Raw genomic sequence first — 24,178 nt, 5'->3', positions numbered from 1 at the left:
AAATGGAGGACTGACTGACTAAAACATGACACTAACAGTTTACGTCATATTATCCTATTATCAATACTGCAGTGAGACACAATTTAGATTAAATATGAATTACCTAATTCTAATCTAGAATTTTTTTTTAAAGTACACCACATGTATTTTCTCTATTAGACAAGTAATAAATGTAGCTTCCAGCCACCATGTTGGCATCTTGTCATCTTGAAAATGAGCAAAAAAGAAATGAATGTGGTAATTAATAAGGAAAAAGAAAACTGCACATCTGCACGCTATATGTATGAATAAACATCTATATGCAAAGACAGAATTCCTCCATCAAAACTGACAGAACAATACCGATTGTTGTTCACAAGAAAAAGATCAGGCAATCAGTGTTTCTTCACTTGCTTTTATAAAATAGTCTACCTTTTTTTTTTTTCCTGAAAGATAAAGAACTCACATTGGTAATACAACCCATTTTCTCTTATATGTGCAACTTTTTCAGACCAAGACCTTTATTTTAATCTTGTGTCTTTGACTACTTAGCAGACATTTAATAAGTAACTCTAAGGTACAAAGTCTATATTTTGCACAGTAGTTGTCATATCTATCATCAAGAAACAAAACTAATTTTTGTTTCTTCCACCAGCACAGCAGCTGCAATCTGAGTAGATTTTCGGAGCCTTCTTACAACAAACTAAACACATGCTGAAGATTTAACTGATCCACTACATTTTTTATTAACTTACTTTAGACATCTTGCTCTTGGTGTCTCCTGTTAAAAATGCCAAATTGTTGATTTCATTCTGAATCACAAAATTTTGTTCTTCTCTTTTGAAATTCTAAAGATGAAAAAAAAAAAAATCACCAGAAGTTTAATTCATTCACGTGTACCCCATTTATATTTAAAGACAGAACGAAATGGAAGAAAAAGTATACATCTTATCTTACATGTGATTTACACCACAGGATAAAAACTTCAGCTACCATTCGAAAGAGTTCATCAGAATCTGCATCTGGTTTCTTTAGCCAATTTGCTCTAATTAAAAAAACAAGAGAAATTTTAAATAAGACATTTCAAATAAGACAACTGAATATAACAATATCTATTTCATAGATCAGGTTACAGTAGTGTAGTTAATCTTGGAATTTAATTTGAATTACTTCAATTTTCCACGACCATCATTAGAGAGACCATTTTTCCATGGCAGTTTAAGTTATCTGCCACAAAACTCCCAATTCTTGGCTACTCATTTCTGCCTGCTTCTCCTCTTCATGGTGCCAACACATGTTTTTGTGTCTATTCTGTCAACCAGACTAGAGAACAGACCTGGCTGAAAAGCAAAATTCTCTCTCTTTTTTATTTCTTTTTTTTTTCCTCCCCATAATAAAACTTTGTTATCAAAACTTTGTGATGATCCAAAAGAGAACACTATAATGGAGAGAGGAGGAAAGGAAATAAATGAGTGGGTAGAGTTGTAAGGACTGACTGCTTCAATTTGTTTATTTTTGTAACCCAGGAACTAATACAACTTCAGTCTGGGTCTGTCTGCACAAGGATGGTCAGAAAACTTGGGCAAATGAACTAACAGATGCAGCCCTCTTAAATGTCTCTAAATTAAAATGCATTAATATGATGATACATAAAGTGGGCATCTGACAGCAGACATGGAAGGAATTATTATATTATAATATATGCTCGTTAACTCTATCTTTCTAGTTGGATTTCTCCACAGCCCAGTTCAATCTGTGTTTTTCAAAAATTTGAAGGGTTTCCTTGCCAACAAGGTCTGACATAGTAAAGCCTTGAGTTCATCTAGAAAAACCAAATCATTCTCAGTGTAAGTTGGTTCACAGCATAAATGATAACGCATGCAATGAAAATTCTCCTAACTGGCCCAATATGTACTAACACCTAAAAAATATAAGCGGACAATGATTGTGTACAGAAGAACAATGTTAAGGACAGGATTAAGACACTGTAGATACTGAGATACTATAGATAATTCAGATACTCTTCTGAAGACCATCTTGGGGTCAATGCTCAGGGACAAAGGAAAGGGAAAGTGTAGGCACAGAGTAATCCTTCAGCAAAAGTTTGAGGAGAAAAACTTCTGGTAATTCCAAAAGCAATACAATGTTGTCCAAACGCTTTTTATTTCCATCTTAAAAAAAAAAAAAACACAACAAAAAAACCACACAAAAAAATTAACATCTATATGGTATTTTCTACAAATAGAATGATTCCATTGAGTCAAACAAGTTTTTCACTCCTTCATTAACAGTTAAGGATTTTACCCATTTTTAAATTTTTGAAGTCATATTAATTTGTAATGTTATTGGGCTGCAGTAGCATATATAACAAGTCTAGTCAGGATATGCATTCTCAATGATAATAGTGCAGTTATAATGCGACCAAACAAGTCAAATGCATATGAGAAAAAGGTGTGAATTCAAGGTACGTCATTATAAGTCAAGAATCTTAAAATACTCAGGATCTTGGTTCTCAGCGTAACATTAGAGGCATTGTATTCTTTCTGATTATCTGATCATGGATTCCAGTATATTAACTAATAAATATGAGTTTAATTATTAGTTTTTATTTACCTGTTGTTGTCTACATAACGTATCAGCATTGGATAGAAGGCATAAAGGTCTCTACAAAGAACAGCAAACTCATCAAGAATGAGTAGCTCAGCTTCTTGGGTGTCAGTTTTACTATCTGCTCTCAGTTGCTCCTCTTCCATAACAATCTTTATAGCTTTCTTCTTCAATTTCTCCAGCGTTGGAATAAAGTGAGTTTTGAGCAGATCAGGTCTGGCTTTGCTTATGATGGGTTGAGCATAAACTATATGTAAAAATATAGACAATCCTATCATTAATGCACAATTGATGTTTTTCATCGTATTAACATGAACTCTGCAGTTCTATAAAACATAAAGGTTATAGCATGTCACATATTTATGGAGCATCATAAAATTATTAATAAAACTATAAATATAGCTTTGTAATAGTAATGTGTATTGAAAGATTAAAAGCTAGTTACTGGGAATTCAGATTATAAGTATTTCAGTCTTATGTCAATTAAACTACCATGGTTTTGGCAAATCACATGTCCCTAGCCTAGATCCTAAACAAAGCAGGGATTGAGACACAAAGTCCTCACAAAAATACTGTTGGGTTTCTTTTTTGTGTGGGTTTTGTTTTTTTTTTAATACAATATCAGATAATAGTCAGAAGACAGTGTTCTGGAAGAACTCCTTTACCTCTTTTGCCTTGGGCAAGCTAAAACGCAGAGAATGAATGACTAATTCAAGATCATAGATCTATTTAGTACAAGCATTAGTAATAAAATGCAGACCTTCTAAGTCAAAAATCCTTGCAAGAATCACACTAGTACATTATCTACTTATGTAGATAAGCAGTCACTACAAAACTGCACGCAGGACTTGTATGCTCTACTGCATTACTCAGTTCTTAGGTCTCTTGAAAATCAATGGAATTCACAAGTCCAAATTAAATGCTAAGGCTCTTATACAGTGCATAGAGAAGGTAAGACTTAAAAAATCCATTATGTTGTACAGAAACCTCTGCTTACAGTGATGCTGTAATGCATGCATAATAATAATAATAATAATAATAATAATAATAATAATAATAATAATAATAATAATAATAATAATAATAATAATAATAATAATCTCTTAGTGTTACTTATCTACTTTTTATCTTTCTTTCCTGCTTTTTAAATTACAATTTATTATTATTATATCACTGGGTAATAGGGTAAAGTGTAGCATAGTAATCAAATATTATTAGGTACATAAGTCTTTAAAAATATTCACAGTACCTGCAATTCTTTTCATCCAAGATGCTTCATCTATTCCCAGGTTGTTGTTAATGATTTTCAGAATGTTTCCAAGAACAATGCTGAGGTGCTCAGATGTTATCATAGTACAGCAAGGCTCAGCACTTTGAGGAACACTTTCAGATCCTCTTTCCCACCAGTAGGATAAATAGTTGCATAGCATGGGTAAGATAACCTCAATTACATGAGGCATTTCAGTATACCTTGCTCCGGACTCTGCTAAATCATTAATTTCCTTTATTAGTCCATCCAACTGAGGGATTTCTGGACACATCTCTTCTACTGTATCAGGCATACCTAAAACTGCAAGTAAGGGTAGAAAAGCAAAGAATTAATTACCAAAATAAAATAACACACCTACATTCATCTATGTTTCAACCCTAACTACAAATAATGTGCAAAAAATACAATAAATACAAAATCTCAGGTTTTTTTTCTGTCACCATCTTGGGCAGATATAGTAAGACTTTTGGGTATACATGGGTTTCTCATCTCAGCAATTACATCTTTCTGATGATGTGCATATAGCACTGATGTAGACAATAGCTGCCATAAAGCTAGGGCTTTACCATAACATGTCCTGTAATTATCTAGTGAACAGCTCAGCTATGTAAAAGTGCAAAACTGAGAGCTTATATCAATATTGGATAAACTCTGGCCATTGTTTCCATAATCATTCACAACTTTAATGTCGTATTGCAAAAGAGTATATTCCACCTCAGGGAAAAGGAAACAAAGAAAAATTATGGGTGAGATAAAAATTAAACTATACCTAGTTCATTAACTCTGCACATCTGTCTCCCAACAAAAATGCAGGAAAGAATTCCAGAATTCTGGAAATAATTCCAGTGTCAGATGCTTGTATTAGAAACAGAAGGGTGTTTATTCTGCAATTAACAACCAATCATAATCTAGTGTCAGTCACTCCAGCAAAATTCTTCTTCCACTAGTCTGTTTCTATAAAGTAGGGTTGACAGGAAGGAAGGGCTAGCACAAGCTTTCCATAACTGCTTTTATGTGAAAAAACTTCTGAAGTATACGGAATTGATCTACCTACATATTTTTGTTGTTTAAAGGAACAATGATTTTGGCAGGTAACGATTCTTACATGGATCAATGAGGAAAATACTGAAATACTTTAAGATATGAGAGTCCATCAAGAGTAATTTCGTAGAGAAGTAAGTGAAGAAAATCTATGTAGAAGGACTCATGCTCCTTTGATTAAGTTTTCATGGAATCAAAGTCAGAGTCTGTCAGGAGTTCCCTATACCAAACTGCAATGGAGTACTGGTAAGACAACAACAACAAAAAAAAAAATAGATAATTTTCCTGCTCACATAAATAAGAAATTATACCCCTTGCATATTGCTAGTAAGAACATAACTGTACAATTTGCTAAAATTTTTGATGTAGATATGATCTTCAACTAAGCTTCAAATATAATTTGAATAATATAAATTATAAAATATATAAATTATTTATTAAATATAAATTTGAAGCTTCAAAATAAGCTTCAAATAGTATGAAGCTGCACAAAAGAATTAAAACATCATGTGCAGAAAAAAATGTTAGGAGAAAGGGAACAATGTTAACACACTCTTAACAAAGCAGAGCAAGGCTAAAATAACAAGTCATGAAAGAGTAATAGTAGGAGTTCTCTACTGACACACACATTTGGGTTTTTCATTATTACCATTTCTTTTTATTATTATTAGTCGGAGAGGAGCAAATACCTTTTTTGTGTGTGTATGAGGAGCAGAACTTACTTGCTCTTTCTCTTGCACTTTTTGTGTTGAAGACAGACAATGGGTTGTAATGGTTGAGAGAAGGTTCAAGGAATGCTACTGGAATGGCTGCTGCAAGAGATGCTAAGCACTCACCAAGTGCAGGACGCTGCCTGTATATGAGAGACACTAAAAGTTAACTGAGAGGAAAAGTCTTTCTCTAGGCTTTCGAAGTCTAACATGCATTACAAAGCAGCATTAACATTTATTGCTGATTTAGTTTATCTTTTTAATACATTAGGAACTATTTGACAATTTTAAAAAATTGTATTTCTCATAAACAGTATTACTGCAAATTACAGTGGTATAATAAACACAGTTTTTAAAAAAAGCAACCTCTAGCAAGTATTGCATATTAAAGCTAAACTTCTCCACAGTGCAACTGTGCAACTACAAACCATAGAAAATGTCTAGAACATGCACAAAGAATAGATTAGTAACTGCATGTTAGTAGTATACCTCCAGTTTGCTTAAGCATGGAGCCAACACATATAAGCAACAGGAATTTGTTTTGGCAATGTCGTGGTTTTGTTTAGTGAGGGGGGGCCTAAGGTGGTAGCTTCTGTAGGAAACTGCTAGAAGTCGCTCCCCTTTGTTCAGGGGACTTGGCCAGGCCTAGGGCGGACCCGCTGCTGGCCAAGGCCGAGCCGATTGGTAGCAGAATGTCTCGTGATAACGCCTCTGCGATAACGTATTTAAGAATGGGAAAACAGAAAAAAAAGAGAGAGAAGAGAAGATGTGAAGAAGCTGAGCGGGGGCAGAGGCGCAGAGGGGGAGGCGCAGGCCTCATGGGCCTTGCAGGCCTCACCCTCTGGCCTCTCGCCAGGCAGCCGACTGGGCCCGACTCGGTCCAGCCCGGCTGCAAGAAGTGGAAAGGAGATGAGAAGTGAATAAGATGTAAAAAAAAGATCCTGAGAGACATCTACCAGCCTGTTGTGAGGAACAGCTGCAGACGCCAAGGTCAGTTCAGAAGGAGGGGGAGGAGTAATGCGGCTCCTGGCCAAGATTCCCCTGCAGCCTGTGGTGACGACCATGGTGGAGCAGGTTGTCCCCCTGCAGCCCATGGAGGTCCACGGAGGAGCAGAGATCCACTTGGAGCCCGTGAAGGACCCCATACCGGGGGAGGTGGATGCCTGAAGGCAGCTGTGGCCCGTAGAGGGCCCGCTGGGACAGCTGTTCTAGAGAGACTGCACCCGTGGAAGAGATGACCCACGCCGGAGCAGTTCCACAAAGGACTGTGGCCCGTGGGAGGGACCCCACGCTGGAGCAGGGGAGGAATGTGAGGAGTTCTTTCCCCGACCATGAAGCAGCGCCGTAAAACAACATATGATGAACTGACTGCAACCCCCATTCCCTCTTCCCCCCTGTGCCGCTCGGGGGCGGAAGGTAGTAGAGATAATGTTAAGCTCGGGAAGAGGGAGGGGTGGATGGAGGCTATCTTGTTCTCTGTCTCATTATCCTGCTGTTTGTAGTAATAAATGAATAGTTTTCCCCAAGTCGAGTCTGTTTTGCCCGTGACGGTAACTTTAAGGATTTCTCCCTGTCCTTATCTCAAACCTTGAGCCGTTTTTCCTTATATTTTCTCTCCCTATTCTCTCGGAGGTGGGGGGAGTGAGAGAGAGACTGCGTAGTCTGGTCCGATCGGGGCTGAACTACGACAGTTATTTTGGCGCCCAACGTGGGGCTCGAGGAATTTGAGATAAGGATTGAGTTTAATTGGGAGCGGTAATGGGCAAAACAGGGAGTGAACTTGACAAAAGAGCAAAATGATTAGGGGAAATTTATGTTCTGATTGTGGTGAAGGGATAAGTGGTGAATTGTGTGTAAATTGCATGGTATATTCACTGTTGGTGTTTTGAGGATATTATTTTGATTCTTGGTGCGGGGAATTCTTTTTCTTTTCTGTTGATGTGTGTGTATTTTAGTTAGAATTCTTAAATACGTAATTCGCAGAGGCGAGGGGTGGAATGTCGTGGTTTTGTTTAGTGAGGGGGGGCCTAAGGTGGTAGCTTCTGTAGGAAACTGCTAGAAGTCGCTCCCCTTTGTTCAGGGGACTTGGCCAGGCCTAGGGCGGACCCGCTGCTGGCCAAGGCCGAGCCGATTGGTAGCAGAATGTCTCGTGATAACGCCTCTGCGATAACGTATTTAAGAATGGGAAAACAGAAAAAAAAGAGAGAGAAGAGAAGATGTGAAGAAGCTGAGCGGGGGCAGAGGCGCAGAGGGGGAGGCGCAGGCCTCATGGGCCTTGCAGGCCTCACCCTCTGGCCTCTCGCCAGGCAGCCGACTGGGCCCGACTCGGTCCAGCCCGGCTGCAAGAAGTGGAAAGGAGATGAGAAGTGAATAAGATGTAAAAAAAAGATCCTGAGAGACATCTACCAGCCTGTTGTGAGGAACAGCTGCAGACGCCAAGGTCAGTTCAGAAGGAGGGGGAGGAGTAATGCGGCTCCTGGCCAAGATTCCCCTGCAGCCTGTGGTGACGACCATGGTGGAGCAGGTTGTCCCCCTGCAGCCCATGGAGGTCCACGGAGGAGCAGAGATCCACTTGGAGCCCGTGAAGGACCCCATACCGGGGGAGGTGGATGCCTGAAGGCAGCTGTGGCCCGTAGAGGGCCCGCTGGGACAGCTGTTCTAGAGAGACTGCACCCGTGGAAGAGATGACCCACGCCGGAGCAGTTCCACAAAGGACTGTGGCCCGTGGGAGGGACCCCACGCTGGAGCAGGGGAGGAATGTGAGGAGTTCTTTCCCCGACCATGAAGCAGCGCCGTAAAACAACATATGATGAACTGACTGCAACCCCCATTCCCTCTTCCCCCCTGTGCCGCTCGGGGGCGGAAGGTAGTAGAGATAATGTTAAGCTCGGGAAGAGGGAGGGGTGGATGGAGGCTATCTTGTTCTCTGTCTCATTATCCTGCTGTTTGTAGTAATAAATGAATAGTTTTCCCCAAGTCGAGTCTGTTTTGCCCGTGACGGTAACTTTAAGGATTTCTCCCTGTCCTTATCTCAAACCTTGAGCCGTTTTTCCTTATATTTTCTCTCCCTATTCTCTCGGAGGTGGGGGGAGTGAGAGAGAGACTGCGTAGTCTGGTCCGATCGGGGCTGAACTACGACAGTTATTTTGGCGCCCAACGTGGGGCTCGAGGAATTTGAGATAAGGATTGAGTTTAATTGGGAGCGGTAATGGGCAAAACAGGGAGTGAACTTGACAAAAGAGCAAAATGATTAGGGGAAATTTATGTTCTGATTGTGGTGAAGGGATAAGTGGTGAATTGTGTGTAAATTGCATGGTATATTCACTGTTGGTGTTTTGAGGATATTATTTTGATTCTTGGTGCGGGGAATTCTTTTTCTTTTCTGTTGATGTGTGTGTATTTTAGTTAGAATTCTTAAATACGTAATTCGCAGAGGCGAGGGGTGGAATGTCGTGGTTTTGTTTAGTGAGGGGGGGCCTAAGGTGGTAGCTTCTGTAGGAAACTGCTAGAAGTCGCTCCCCTTTGTTCAGGGGACTTGGCCAGGCCTAGGGCGGACCCGCTGCTGGCCAAGGCCGAGCCGATTGGTAGCAGAATGTCTCGTGATAACGCCTCTGCGATAACGTATTTAAGAATGGGAAAACAGAAAAAAAAGAGAGAGAAGAGAAGATGTGAAGAAGCTGAGCGGGGGCAGAGGCGCAGAGGGGGAGGCGCAGGCCTCATGGGCCTTGCAGGCCTCACCCTCTGGCCTCTCGCCAGGCAGCCGACTGGGCCCGACTCGGTCCAGCCCGGCTGCAAGAAGTGGAAAGGAGATGAGAAGTGAATAAGATGTAAAAAAAAGATCCTGAGAGACATCTACCAGCCTGTTGTGAGGAACAGCTGCAGACGCCAAGGTCAGTTCAGAAGGAGGGGGAGGAGTAATGCGGCTCCTGGCCAAGATTCCCCTGCAGCCTGTGGTGACGACCATGGTGGAGCAGGTTGTCCCCCTGCAGCCCATGGAGGTCCACGGAGGAGCAGAGATCCACTTGGAGCCCGTGAAGGACCCCATACCGGGGGAGGTGGATGCCTGAAGGCAGCTGTGGCCCGTAGAGGGCCCGCTGGGACAGCTGTTCTAGAGAGACTGCACCCGTGGAAGAGATGACCCACGCCGGAGCAGTTCCACAAAGGACTGTGGCCCGTGGGAGGGACCCCACGCTGGAGCAGGGGAGGAATGTGAGGAGTTCTTTCCCCGACCATGAAGCAGCGCCGTAAAACAACATATGATGAACTGACTGCAACCCCCATTCCCTCTTCCCCCCTGTGCCGCTCGGGGGCGGAAGGTAGTAGAGATAATGTTAAGCTCGGGAAGAGGGAGGGGTGGATGGAGGCTATCTTGTTCTCTGTCTCATTATCCTGCTGTTTGTAGTAATAAATGAATAGTTTTCCCCAAGTCGAGTCTGTTTTGCCCGTGACGGTAACTTTAAGGATTTCTCCCTGTCCTTATCTCAAACCTTGAGCCGTTTTTCCTTATATTTTCTCTCCCTATTCTCTCGGAGGTGGGGGGAGTGAGAGAGAGACTGCGTAGTCTGGTCCGATCGGGGCTGAACTACGACAGTTATTTTGGCGCCCAACGTGGGGCTCGAGGAATTTGAGATAAGGATTGAGTTTAATTGGGAGCGGTAATGGGCAAAACAGGGAGTGAACTTGACAAAAGAGCAAAATGATTAGGGGAAATTTATGTTCTGATTGTGGTGAAGGGATAAGTGGTGAATTGTGTGTAAATTGCATGGTATATTCACTGTTGGTGTTTTGAGGATATTATTTTGATTCTTGGTGCGGGGAATTCTTTTTCTTTTCTGTTGATGTGTGTGTATTTTAGTTAGAATTCTTAAATACGTAATTCGCAGAGGCGAGGGGTGGAATGTCGTGGTTTTGTTTAGTGAGGGGGGGCCTAAGGTGGTAGCTTCTGTAGGAAACTGCTAGAAGTCGCTCCCCTTTGTTCAGGGGACTTGGCCAGGCCTAGGGCGGACCCGCTGCTGGCCAAGGCCGAGCCGATTGGTAGCAGAATGTCTCGTGATAACGCCTCTGCGATAACGTATTTAAGAATGGGAAAACAGAAAAAAAAGAGAGAGAAGAGAAGATGTGAAGAAGCTGAGCGGGGGCAGAGGCGCAGAGGGGGAGGCGCAGGCCTCATGGGCCTTGCAGGCCTCACCCTCTGGCCTCTCGCCAGGCAGCCGACTGGGCCCGACTCGGTCCAGCCCGGCTGCAAGAAGTGGAAAGGAGATGAGAAGTGAATAAGATGTAAAAAAAAGATCCTGAGAGACATCTACCAGCCTGTTGTGAGGAACAGCTGCAGACGCCAAGGTCAGTTCAGAAGGAGGGGGAGGAGTAATGCGGCTCCTGGCCAAGATTCCCCTGCAGCCTGTGGTGACGACCATGGTGGAGCAGGTTGTCCCCCTGCAGCCCATGGAGGTCCACGGAGGAGCAGAGATCCACTTGGAGCCCGTGAAGGACCCCATACCGGGGGAGGTGGATGCCTGAAGGCAGCTGTGGCCCGTAGAGGGCCCGCTGGGACAGCTGTTCTAGAGAGACTGCACCCGTGGAAGAGATGACCCACGCCGGAGCAGTTCCACAAAGGACTGTGGCCCGTGGGAGGGACCCCACGCTGGAGCAGGGGAGGAATGTGAGGAGTTCTTTCCCCGACCATGAAGCAGCGCCGTAAAACAACATATGATGAACTGACTGCAACCCCCATTCCCTCTTCCCCCCTGTGCCGCTCGGGGGCGGAAGGTAGTAGAGATAATGTTAAGCTCGGGAAGAGGGAGGGGTGGATGGAGGCTATCTTGTTCTCTGTCTCATTATCCTGCTGTTTGTAGTAATAAATGAATAGTTTTCCCCAAGTCGAGTCTGTTTTGCCCGTGACGGTAACTTTAAGGATTTCTCCCTGTCCTTATCTCAAACCTTGAGCCGTTTTTCCTTATATTTTCTCTCCCTATTCTCTCGGAGGTGGGGGGAGTGAGAGAGAGACTGCGTAGTCTGGTCCGATCGGGGCTGAACTACGACAGGCGTTCACACCTTTTTTCAATAATTAACTTTTTTTCTGTATATGTATATAACAATACTGCTACTTTTCTAAGACTGATTTCATTATTTTATGGCATTCTGTGTGGTGTGTTCTGAAAGGGGCAATTCTGCATTCCCTCATGTAACCTCACCATGTTCCTATTTGTCTATTCTGCGCTAGCACTAAAACTCAGACAGCATCCTGATAAGCTGATGAAGGAACTGGCCCAGCTAAAAATAAATCTTACCATAAAAACAAAATTAACCAAGCCAAACCAATAGCAACAAAACAAGCTCATAATCTGGCTCCATAAACACTATTTACCAGAAAAAAAAAAGGGGGGCACAATGTACAGTGCAAGAGATACTGAGACAGTTCTTTACAGCAGACTCACATTGGGCTTAAAACTAAACCTAAGGTACTCTTTTGAAGTTCTGAAGCACTGTTTACACAAGATCCCTTACAAATTTTGTTACACTTGACATACAGATTGGATAAAGACAGCACACATCTTTCATCCTTTGAAACTCCACAGTTTTTTTTTTTTGGAATAGACATGGACTTGTTGGAGCGGGTCCAGGGGAGTGCCACAAAAATTATTAGAGGGATGGAACACCTCTCCTATGAGGACAGGCTGAGAGAGTTGAGGCTGTTCAGCCTGGAGAAGAGGAGTCTCCGGGGAGACCTTATAGCAGTCTTTCAGTAGTTAAAGGGGTCTTATGAGAAAGATAGGATCAACTTTTTAGCAGGGCCTGTTGTGATAGCACAAGGGGTAATGATTTTAAACTGAAAGAGGGTAGATTCAGACTAGACATCAGGAATAATTTTTTTACGGTGAGGGTGGTAGAACACTGGAACAGGTTGCCCAGAGAGGTGGTGGATGCCCCATCCCTGGAAACATTCAAGGCCAGGCTGGATGGGGCTCTGAGCAACCTGATCTGGTTGGAGATGTCCCTGCTTCTTGAAGGGGAGCTGGACTAGACAACCTTTAAAGGTCCCTTCCAACCCAAACTATTCTATGATTCTATAAAAACCCCACTAACTACCAAAAATGTTCAACTTCCAGGAATAACAACAACCTTTTTAAGACTCCTTTTTGTTAACAAAGCTTTCCTCATCGTATGACCTGAAGTCAAAGATCGTAACCAATCTACTACCTCATCTTCAACTGCCTATGACACTTTTTATTTCACAATCATGCTAGAATGTGAAGAGATATGCAACTATATACCCTCCAACTTCTTTTGTTGCAGGAGAAACAAAAGAAAATGACAAAAGCAATGGCCTTACAGAATTGAAAAACATTATATAAAGCATTTTGGTTCACTCAGGTATTTCATGTAACATGATTCACATAATATTACTCTGTTTAAAGGGTGAGTGCTTAGTTGTTCTCTGTGCAGAATTACTACAGTTTACAGTTGTTTTACGGCCACCAAAGTAATGGAAAATGAAGAAATCAATTACCACAAAATTAAAAAGAAACTATGTGCTCCACCTATATATCCATGCTATTTTCCTTACATTCTGACCATCTATATAGTGTACATTTTGCAACAGAACACATGATGCACTAGTATCACAGATAGCAATCACACAACATTTCATTAAAAACCAAATTTTTGATAATGTTAGAATTCCTACTATGTTTTATAGCACAGCAATGTTCTCTTCCAATCTAAATTGCAATGAAAGATGCAATATTATACATATAGGAGATTTCATAAAAAGGAAACTTCATTATATTTTGCTTTCTGTTGAATCAAGAAGGTAAAACTTGGTGTGTGATATATATGCACGTAAACACCTATTAAAAAGGAATTTGAAAATACTAACATCAAATGCACTGAGGCTATTTAATTACATGCATAACAATGTCATAAGGCATATCCATCTTTCTATATGAAAGGAGGATATCAATAAGTCTAAAGAAGTGAAGGTAAACAATTATACAACAGGGCTAAGAAAACTACTGTAAGTACAGTAAGTACTGATATTTTCTGTCATATGGAAGACCTAAATATGCGAAAGCAAGTGTAAGTCTAGAATTTTGCAGGACAGAAATTAGAAAAGATAAAATACATTTCAGAGCAGATAGGTACTGACATAAAAAGCAAATTATGTAAAATAAGTCACTCAGGGAATTCAGCGGTCCAATAGAATTAATGGAATAAAAGTACTTAAAACCTAAATTAACGCTTTAGACAAAATATGTTAGGAAGACAACTAACTAGAAATATTCACTACAAAGAATGAGGAAGCAGTTAATTTTGTCATATTTAACTACATACATTTCAAAAGTGTTATGATTTCTTATCTTATGCAGAAGTTTGTGTTTCTTTTTATTGAAACAGATATTTCATCATTTGTGCTAAAAATCCTTTGGAAATGTGTTTCTATAAACTAACCAGGAGAAGATATCATAAAGGATTATGCAACTTGTGGGTACTGCATACTGAAGTTTTCAATCTCAAATTTAAGATCTAAATTTCTGATGCAGTGAGTGAAAAGACATGAGTACCTGGGTATAGAATTCTTACTCAAAATGCCTACAGCAGTAATACTACATTTGCCAGTAGAGCATTAGGGCTCAGTGTCGTCAAGGACTACTGCATTTTGCATCCAGTCCTCAACATTTATGAACCACAGAGACATTTAGAGAAGAAAGGTCCACAGAGAAATCAGAATAATCTCCAACATCCTAAACAAGCTAAACACTGTTTGTACAAAGGATAAAACCCTTGACAATGGAAGTTTGTCACAACAAGGCAGCAGCAGCAATCCAACTTAGTATTAGTCCTGAGCCCCAGCAGCCAGGAGTCTTGTAGAATCAGCTGAACTATTTCAGCCATGAAGAGTGATATTCACCTATCAAAAGTCACTATGACTCATCCTGCAATGGAAAGTCAAACTTCTTAATGTCCCTGCCAAAATTCACGAGGAGAAAAACTCCACTTTGATCCTAAATCTGAGCATTGTTTAACTTGAACAACTGTTCAAGTCAGCTCAATCATTCACTTCTAAGTTTTGCTGAAATATTGAGCAGTATGTTTGAAATCCTCCCTCCCACTTAGACACTGATGCCTGCCTACAGCCTTAATTTAAGAACCTGAGTCTAGTGAAAATCAAATTAAATGAAATCCACAGTTGGAAACCCCTCACATAGGCTTAGGAGACTAATTCATTTCCTCAGATATATCTGATCTGATCACTCTTCCCTTCCAAGAAGACAACTGCAGTATGCTGCAAGATGATGCTGCTAACATCAACTTTTAATGTAACTGTCCAGTGCTTATAGCTCTTGCCAATCAAATGGAGGCCTGTGCTGTAAGCTCTTCTCATCAAAAGGCAATAATAATAATCACCTTTTATTTCCTGTGAGAAGACCCTGACTGCTAGTGAGAGTAGGGGTATTTAAGATTTTCAAGTCCAGAAAGAGAAGAATGAAAGAGTATAGCTTTGTAATTCAGTGACAAAGGACGTATAAACGACTGAATGTGGACATCCACAAGAATGAGCTTATGCACATATGTACATGCACGCAGAGTGGGAGGAAAGACAGTATGCTCATCAGACTACTCTTGCATTTTGCATGAAATAATTACTGAATAAACTCTGGAAGGAAGTGCACACCAGCATTCCTCATACTAGGCAAAGTATCCCCTAACCAGATTACAGAGTTGTATTTCCTCCAGTTTAGGCTCTAGGCATCCTAAACTTTTCATTATAAGAAAGATCATGAAAAGTGCCTAACCTAAAGCCTTCAGAAGCATAAGGAAGGGTTACGATTACCTCAGCTCCTGTCTTGTGATAGGCATAACAACAACTAGGGTTTTATTTTCTGAAGTAGCAGATACAGATTTGATTTGAGCCTCTTTTAATGGAAAAGGACCTAAAATCTAGGGCCTGGAACATAACATAGCAACTAGATGCTTAAAGGAATGTAGACCCTACTCTTTTTAGAATGCAAGTAACTTGTAAAGTGGTTTCCTTTGTAGAGTTAAAGGCTGTCAGAATGCTCTACATATGTTCAGGATTTTATGCTCAGGACAACTATTTTGAGAACTCTGCATAGACTTAGGTGTGAGACAGATGCAGCCTAGTTAGTACTCAGTCTGCTTACCACAGCAACATGCAGTTGTCAAATTTTGGGAACCTTAATGGCAACCCATGGAAAAATTTATCTTTCCCTATGGGAAAAATAAACTCCCTGTAGACACACTGCCATATGCAGGATGAGTTGTTTGCTTTTATTTAGTTTTGAGGTGGTTTTTTTTTTGGTGTGGAATTGAACTCTAAAGATATAGGCAACTACACTCCAGCTAAAGTATATTTTAAACACACTCACACTGTTTCAGACTTACCTTTCATTCAAACTGCTTTTTTACCTAAACAACATACTCCTAAAGAAGAGAAAATTTTACATGCTAAGTTTTTCACTCAATACCTTTCAACGTAGATGTTCTTCCCAGTTCCAAGGGAATAGAGGCTACAAAGAATTCTGTAACATGAAACTTGTACATCACCCACTAGAGGAAAATAAGAAGTAGATTATCAGTATTTATTCAACTAAAGATTACTCTCCAAATATTAAACATCTGTTTTATGCAATATGTTAAGCGGTGTCTAAAACTTTTAGCATATGTATCACTGAACATTCTAGGCTGTCAATACTCCACATGTGTTATTTATCTTCAGTTTCTCTGATACCTGGTCTGTCATCTACATTCATTCCAAAACCTAACAGATCATCAGACATTCCAAGAGGCCAGTAGATACTTGCTAATAAGATATTGCAGGTTATCACACTTGCAAAGGACAATTTTAAGCTAAACTATATTAGTCTGTGTGCCTAACCTCCAGGAACACGATCTAAAGTCTCTCCACCTTTTTAAAGAAAGTCTTTTCATGGCTATCAGTCTTCTAATTATCTTCTGCTTTGGAACTGTGATCATCTAAATACATATACAAAATTTTGTAACAGTATATTGGTATATTGCTAAAACTCAAGGAGGCCCTTCAGTAATTTTAAACTTAATTATGCTAAAAATAAGGAAAATTTAAATGAAAAGAATGAAAGTGTTTGTTTTTTTTTTTTTAAAAAAGCATAATTTAATTTTCTTTCAGAAACTAGTCTCATCCACACAGTTTGTAGGAAAGCACTTAAGGGGAAATTTTAATTTATCTTTTGCAATGTTTGGAGAAAGATTGAACATAACTAACTTAAAACTCACTAAGTATTATTTTTAAACATACAACTGAAATAAGGTACTATGCAGCTAATTTCAGATTTTATTCTGGAAACATGTGTTACTGAAAACAGAATTTAATCCTTTGAATTCATGCAATCATTAATAAAAAGTGTTTGCATTATTATAACACAACAAACTTCAAAAATAAAATAAAAGACTTACACAGTAAATCAATTCCAAACTGATATTGTGAAATATGTTCAAAAATTGATGTCAAGATTGGTAACAATGCTACTGTAGTATAATTGATATTCTGTGAAACACCCTTGATTTGTGTTCGTGAGTGGGTAAATTTTCCAAGTTTAAGATTTTCTGATGTTTTTTCCAGGTCTTCAGCTGCATTTTCAAAAAAGGCACGCAATCCAGCTTTAACAAGCTCAGATCCTGATTTCATAACAGTTCTGAAAAATAGTAAGGGAAAAATATTAACTTTGCATTGATCCTTAGTAGTTGTATAGATAAATATAGAATCATAGAATAGCTTGGGTTGGAAGGGACCTTTAAAGGTCATCTACTCCAACCCCACTGCAAGGAGCAGGGACATCTCCAACCAGACCAGGTTGCTCAGAGCCCTGTTCAACCTGGCCTGGAACATTTTCAAGGATGGTGCATCCACCACCTCTCTGAGCAACCTGTTCCAGTATGTTAGTGACATTCTATCAGTCTTTGGAGATACACACATGTATCTGTGAACTTTACATTATGAACTGAAAAGGACAGTTAAAACTACAAAGCAGTATAAGCAACAAACAATTACCTTGGACTATTTAATGCAAAATAATAACAACAAAGAACTTGCTTCCTCAATCTTGCCTTTCCAGATTTTGCAATCTGCTTTCAAATAAGGTAATGCCTTCTCAGCAAATGTCACAGGTGGCGAGAAAGCTCCTCCTTACTAGATGCTCAAAAATAACTCTAAATTCCTAAATTTTTATGGGAGCTACAGTAACTAGGTGTGTAAGTCAGGATACATGCTTATCTACCTTCAGAGCACCCTAAATCTAAAAAATGCAACTGCAATCTCAGCATCAGTCCCATTGCTTAAATTTTTTCACTCTTATTCCAACCCCTTAGTTAGGCTTTCCAGTGTGGTTATTTACATTGAGATGATTGTCAGGCTGCCATATAACATAACCAGGCCAGAAAAGAGTTTAAATTAGAAAACTATCCTGGCCTGTGTTTTAATCTACATATGCATTTCAATGTTAAACAGTAAAATTTAGCAAATGTAACTATGCCCATATATTAATACATTCTGCATACTGCTAATGCCAAATTTTCCAATATGCACTAAACTGTCTCAATATCTACAGGGATCAATATTTGCGGTTCCAAAGTCTGTGCCATTTATATCTCTCAATAAAGTCTTCAAATGCCCTCGGAAAGGGTGACAAAAGTTGTCAATGCTTTAATGACAGGCATTGAACAGAAAAATGTAGATGAAACCCCTTAGACAAAATCTGCTAATATGAAGGTCAATATCTGAATTATTGATACTGCTAATAGCATTACCTACAAGTAAGGAATAAAAAATGCATAAATAATCCAAATGCTCTTGAAAAGCTCTGCAACACCTACGTACTTTGTAGTTGGTATAAATGTTGCAAACTTACCGTGTGTCAAGAGATTGAGCTAAGATGTGCAGGCAGTTCACCATTGTAGCAGAATCACTACCTGTTAGAAAGAGATACTATGAGAGCACAATAGTCTAGAAAATGTAATGATTATTGGAGATGCACAGGTTAAACACGACACGATGTAAGTCTACCACCTTAGGTCACTGGTGGGAGAGTTAGGCCTGGTTCTAGAACTAACTTTTAATTTCTTAAGTCCATTTCCATACAAGAACTAAAAAGAATAACTAGTGTATACTTATGGCTCATTTTCATCACTTGGCCCTGCAACACTCTGAACCTTGTTTCTTGTAGTACCTACATTTCTTTTATAATTTTCTTACCAATACCTCTGAAAAAAGCATGTTATTCTTCCCTACATTCCCCTAGCCTATTGAGAAACGAATCTATTGGATTCAATAGTTATATGATAGATATCAAAATAATTAGTGTAAGATGACTTTTGAAAAGCTAAAAGTAACTGCAAAGGCCTGAGATTTTTTTTTGAGTCTGAAAATCCTAGAAGCTGCTATTTCTTCCTGCTCCAACACTTTACATGTTCTACTAACTGTTAACTTCAGAGTCATGTTCAATGTACTCACTAACTATACTGGAAATTTATGCACTGTTTTATAGAATTTTGGCTATAGCTTGTGAAAAGTTTCAGGTAAGATAGAAGCAATGGTTATATATTCTTTATATTTTTAACTTTATCATAATCTTTCTTAACAACTTACCAAAAAGTGAGATCCTATGTCTAACAAGAGCAGCTAGTTTGCAGAACAGGCTAAAGTAGAAAAGAACAGAAAGAGCAAGACAAGACAAGATTTATTTAGAATACGAGGTAAAGAGTAGTAGGAATATGAAAGACAAAAATAACAATTCCTGGAAAGTGTATTTTGAATCATATATGATGATAATAGTCAGCCAAATAACTGCATTAAGCAGAATAACTTTTTAAAGCTTCTGAATTCTCTCACAATTGCATATTACATGGAGTCATTCTTTATGGCTATTATTTCTGAATAAGAATTTTTTTTTTGTAAGAACAAGAAAAATTTAGTGTCTTACTTGGCATTCTACAGGAAATAAATGTTACAAATCTTCATACTATTAAAAAAATTTGCAAAGATATTACTTGTAAATGAATAAATCAGTGTTAACCACTGCTGATGGTAAGATGAATCCTGAAATACATGCAGACAGAGCAGCTTCTTGCAACTATGTCAGAAACCTGTGTATCTAATCCATTTGTCAAAATAACCTGATAACTAAGAGAAAGGAAAAATCATCAGCTCTCTAAAGATTAAAGGGTCTATTTTAACTTCTCAAACCAAAGACAGCTAGGTACACTAGTTTATCATCTGTGCTATACTTTATAAAGGGAATTAGGAGGTAACAAAACCAAGTAAACCTTAGGAACTGGTATGGTCTCTTACTAACAACAGATTGTCATTGTTATCTTCATAATAGTAAGGAAACGCTATACTTCCTATAAGATTGAAATAACTCATAGTCACTTTTCTCAGTGAAGAATGAACAATAATTATAAGATATTTCTGAATTTATAATAGCAGATAGGCAGGTTAAACATCTAACTTCTTTCTTGTGCCTCTGTAAAGACATTTTGTACAACCCTAGTAAGTGTCTTACTAGCCTTACTAACCTGACCTGACTGTAAAGAAGTAATAGAGAGGAAGCATGAAGTTGAAATGAAATGAAATTAATTTCATAGTCCTGAACCTGAGCTGACTCTCCCAGCTGCTGGAGGACTATCTTGCATATTCGTAGATGATATATCTGAAAGCTCAGTAAAGCAGAATCTTAGGGACTTAACACTCATTCTTACAGGCAACTACTATAAAAGGACTACCACTCACCTAGAAGATGGAAACAAAAGGGTAATATCAATTTAGAGAAATGTAAAAATATGTTGGAAGATAAACTGAAGAATGGAATCGAGGAAGTTGAATGCTAGGCCTGATCTTACGTAACAACGAGTAAGTAACCTTTACTTTTGATTTTTTTATCTGCTCTTCCATTCGAAAAAGTCAACTCTGGTCAATGCAGTGAAGGAAAGCAAAAAAAAATCAGAGAAACTGACAGTTAAAGTAAGAAAGCATAAGAGTAAAATATAGTCTGAAAGATTATGATACTAAATTTCCCAAAGAAAATAACTGACAACAAAGTTGTCAACAAAAATATTAGATGACAATCATAGTTTAAAATAAATACTAATTAATGTTAATTGCAGAAAAATTAAATTAGTATTTTTGTAAAGGCAACACATTATAAACTAAAAGGCAACAGACTCTTTTTAATTGAGTTTCCTAGAATAACTGTGTCAAATGACTGATTCCAACCAAATCTGACATCTAAAAACTATTAAATTCCAGCAATTTTTGTGCGAGGTTAGAAGTAATTTTGTAGAGAAGAGAGAATCCATAATTATCACTAAAAAGCTGCATCACGGTATTTTCATATTTTCTGATATCTGAAAATTTAAATGTGAAACCATTTAAATGACCTAACAATGGCATAAGCTTCAACCAGAAACTACCATCAACAATGAAACACAAATACATCAGAAACTAAGTTTGATTAGTTCCATTGTTTGCAGAATAATTTATTAATGTTTTTTACGTTATCAAAACATAATCCACAATTATTTATTGTAATATACATAATTAGTATATATACTTAAGTCTTTAATAATATATTAAAGTATGCTAAAATGAGGAATTCTATTCATTCACTGCCATTCCTTACAAAATAAACTATTCACTCTGAGGAAACTGAGCTGTTGAACGATCTTTCTCTTTAATCTCAGAAGTGACCTTTAATTATCTATATAGAATCCTCTCGTGTATATCTTAATTTTCTACTTACCTTGCTACCATTTCCTTTTCCTTATTTGATGCATATCCACTGCTACTGAGTGTTTTTGTTGGAGAAGACAGGAAGTAGAGGCAGTGATTTGTAAAGTACTGATCAACTAATGGTAAAAGAACCTAAGAAATACAGATACAAAATGTATTTTTCACAGAGCACAATGGTAAATGTAGCAACAATGCTCTGATGGTGAAAGTTCACTCAAAGAGTTTTAGAAGTTCTGTAACAGTTGAATTTTCTCATTTCAGACACAAAGTCACATAAATTAAGCTTAATTCTTACAATTTTACTTAAAGTTATGTAAATAATAAGTAGAGTTACACAGATCTATCTATTTTGGATCTTTTACTTACTCTTCTCACATTCAACATTGATAAATATCACTGAACTGAAAGGACTCTTCCTCTCCACTACTCATGTAATTGTCCAGAACAGATATAAATGGAGAGGGCTTTTTTTTTTAAGATACCAAATTAAATCCTAGATGTTCCTTACTTCAAATCTGATTATTGACAACATTTTTCTTATTAGGTACACAAATGTATATGATATTACTATGCATAGGAACACTTTTTCCTGTTAAGTAAATGATACTATGCACTTCAGTGATATATCAAGGCAAAAATTTTCAGAAATAATTTGTATCTTCAGTATTTAATTTCATGTAATAAATAAGCTGCCTTTTAATTTCTATGTTCCTTCTCATGTAGAAGTAGATATATTGAAATATTTTAAAATTTTTGAATCCAGCAAATACATTTAAGTATTTTTGAAGATACATTGAAATATTTATTAACAACATTTAATAGATTACTTACCATGAAAAAAATAGGAAAGATCTATTTCTATTACCTGAAAAGCAGTCTAACATTATAAATTTCCATGTTCTATATAATGGAATGTATATGCACATTACTTGAAACAGTAAATCACTCACTTTGGCAAAGAATTTTATTTCTTGGTCATGTGGAGATTTTTCAGTTTTTCCACTGGTTACAATGGCTTCTGCAAGGACACAATCAAGGCAGACATGAATAAGAAGTTGTCTAGCAATAAATAACACAATAACTCTTTGATATAGTCTTGCAAACTTAGTTTTGCTGAAATACAAATAAAACATCAGAAACAATTTAGCTCATGACAGATGTCCAAGCATTCGACCTCCAAATGAAAAAGACAGAATTTATGTTTCCTAAATGCAATAAAAATAGTGGCCACAACAAATCTAAACATATCAATCCAAATATTTAAATATAAACAACTTAAATTCTTTTCAAAATAAAATCTGCAGCTTACCCAAATGTGCAATAAACTCTTGAGCAGAATCAACATATTTTAAAATTTTCTTCAGAAACTTAAAGGCAAATCTCTTTTCCATGGATGAAGCATCCAATTCCATGTCATTCAGACCCCTGTTTTAGAAAGCGTTAAGATAAATAACATTGATGATGACAGTACAAATGATGACAGTACTATGAAGCATTCCATTCCTTAATGTCATTTAATTACGGTACATTTTCATAAGTAAGAGAAAATCACCTTCCATAGTAACTCTCAGTTATCAACTACATAGTAAGACATGTTAAAATCAGTTCCTGTTTCTCTAAGAGGTATAATAGCTTCAGATTAGAGTATCCAAAATATATGTATTTTAGGAGAAGAACTTATTGCACAAATTAAACCATGGTACATTTGAATCTAACAAAGCAATGCACTGGCCACTCAGTTTCTACTGCTGGCAGAATAAAGTGCCAAACGTTTAGGAAGTCAGCAATTATAGCTTTACAAAACCAGTGTAAGTACTACACTTAATTTCATTATTCACTATTAAACTTCAGTTTTGTCCTTGATTTTTAGGAAAGACTGAAGTCAAAATGACTTAGGCTACTAAATGAAAACCTAAGTGCAAGTAACAAACTACTATACTATTCAAAGCATCTGATAAATTTCAATAGTATGCAATATTTTCTAAAAAGGCATGTATTATTTATTCTTTGAGATAAATTCATGACCTAAATCATGACTGGTGCATGCAAGATATTAAAGAGGAATAAAAACATGTATGGTTGGCTGTGCCTAGATTTAAAATATTAGATTTTATTTTAGCTACAAATGAAACCTACCTCACTGAAATTCTAAAATTCTTTAGGATCACAGAAAAATTTAGGTTGGAAGGAACCTCTGAAAGTCATCTGATGCAAGTCCCATCTCAAAGCAAAGCCAAATCCAAAGTTAGGTCAGGTTGCTCAGAACCTTGTCCAATAATGTACTGAGTATCTTCAAGGATCGAAATCTCATGACGACTCTGGAGAGTCTACTATAATATCTGATCACCCTCACTGTGAAAAAATAAGGGTGAAATATTTTCATATATCTAACTGGAATTTCCCTTATAACAAATTGTTACTTTTGAGGAGATAGCGTTTGACCTCATCATCTCTATAACCTTGCATTAAGTAGTTGAAGACAGTGGTAAAATCCCATCATAGCTTTCTGGTTTAATACTGAAAAAATCTAGTTTCTCCTCAGAGCCTCTCCTGACATGCATGCTAATCCCCAAAGCATCTTGGTGGCCCTCCTTTTTTTCAATGTCTTCCTTAGCACTGGTGAACCAAAAACTGGACAACATACTCCTGATATAGTCTCATGATTGCAAAATGGAAGGGGAAAAAATCACCTCCATCAACCTGCAGACTACACTTACTAATATAGTCTAGCATGCAGTCAGCCTTCGTCATCACAAGGATACACTTCAAATTCACGTTCAACTTGCA

At 38.1% G+C, this 24,178-nt stretch overlaps 1 protein-coding gene across 1 annotated transcript in view; it reads right to left on the bottom strand.

Annotated features, from left to right (window-relative positions):
- RYR3 (ryanodine receptor 3) overlaps positions 1-24,178 on the bottom strand; it is a 254,587-nt gene that overhangs the window by 48,775 nt on the left and 181,634 nt on the right. Inside the window, exons 58-69 of the mRNA XM_086750198.1 lie at positions 22,701-22,816; positions 22,342-22,409; positions 21,402-21,523; positions 19,250-19,299; positions 18,513-18,573; positions 17,062-17,300; positions 16,095-16,176; positions 5,620-5,750; positions 3,836-4,156; positions 2,593-2,833; positions 937-1,024; positions 735-827 (exon numbers count right to left, since the gene is read on the bottom strand). Coding sequence (XP_086606324.1) covers positions 735-827; positions 937-1,024; positions 2,593-2,833; positions 3,836-4,156; positions 5,620-5,750; positions 16,095-16,176; positions 17,062-17,300; positions 18,513-18,573; positions 19,250-19,299; positions 21,402-21,523; positions 22,342-22,409; positions 22,701-22,816 — 1,612 coding nt within the window. The remainder of the gene's footprint in view (positions 1-734; positions 828-936; positions 1,025-2,592; positions 2,834-3,835; positions 4,157-5,619; positions 5,751-16,094; positions 16,177-17,061; positions 17,301-18,512; positions 18,574-19,249; positions 19,300-21,401; positions 21,524-22,341; positions 22,410-22,700; positions 22,817-24,178) is intronic.

This window comes from Chlamydotis macqueenii, chromosome 5, assembly GCF_036417535.1.
Source record: "Chlamydotis macqueenii isolate bChlMac1 chromosome 5, bChlMac1.mat, whole genome shotgun sequence".
In the NCBI taxonomy this organism is placed as follows: Eukaryota; Metazoa; Chordata; class Aves; order Otidiformes; family Otididae; genus Chlamydotis; species Chlamydotis macqueenii.
This window is presented reverse-complemented; position numbering and strand designations above follow the sequence as displayed.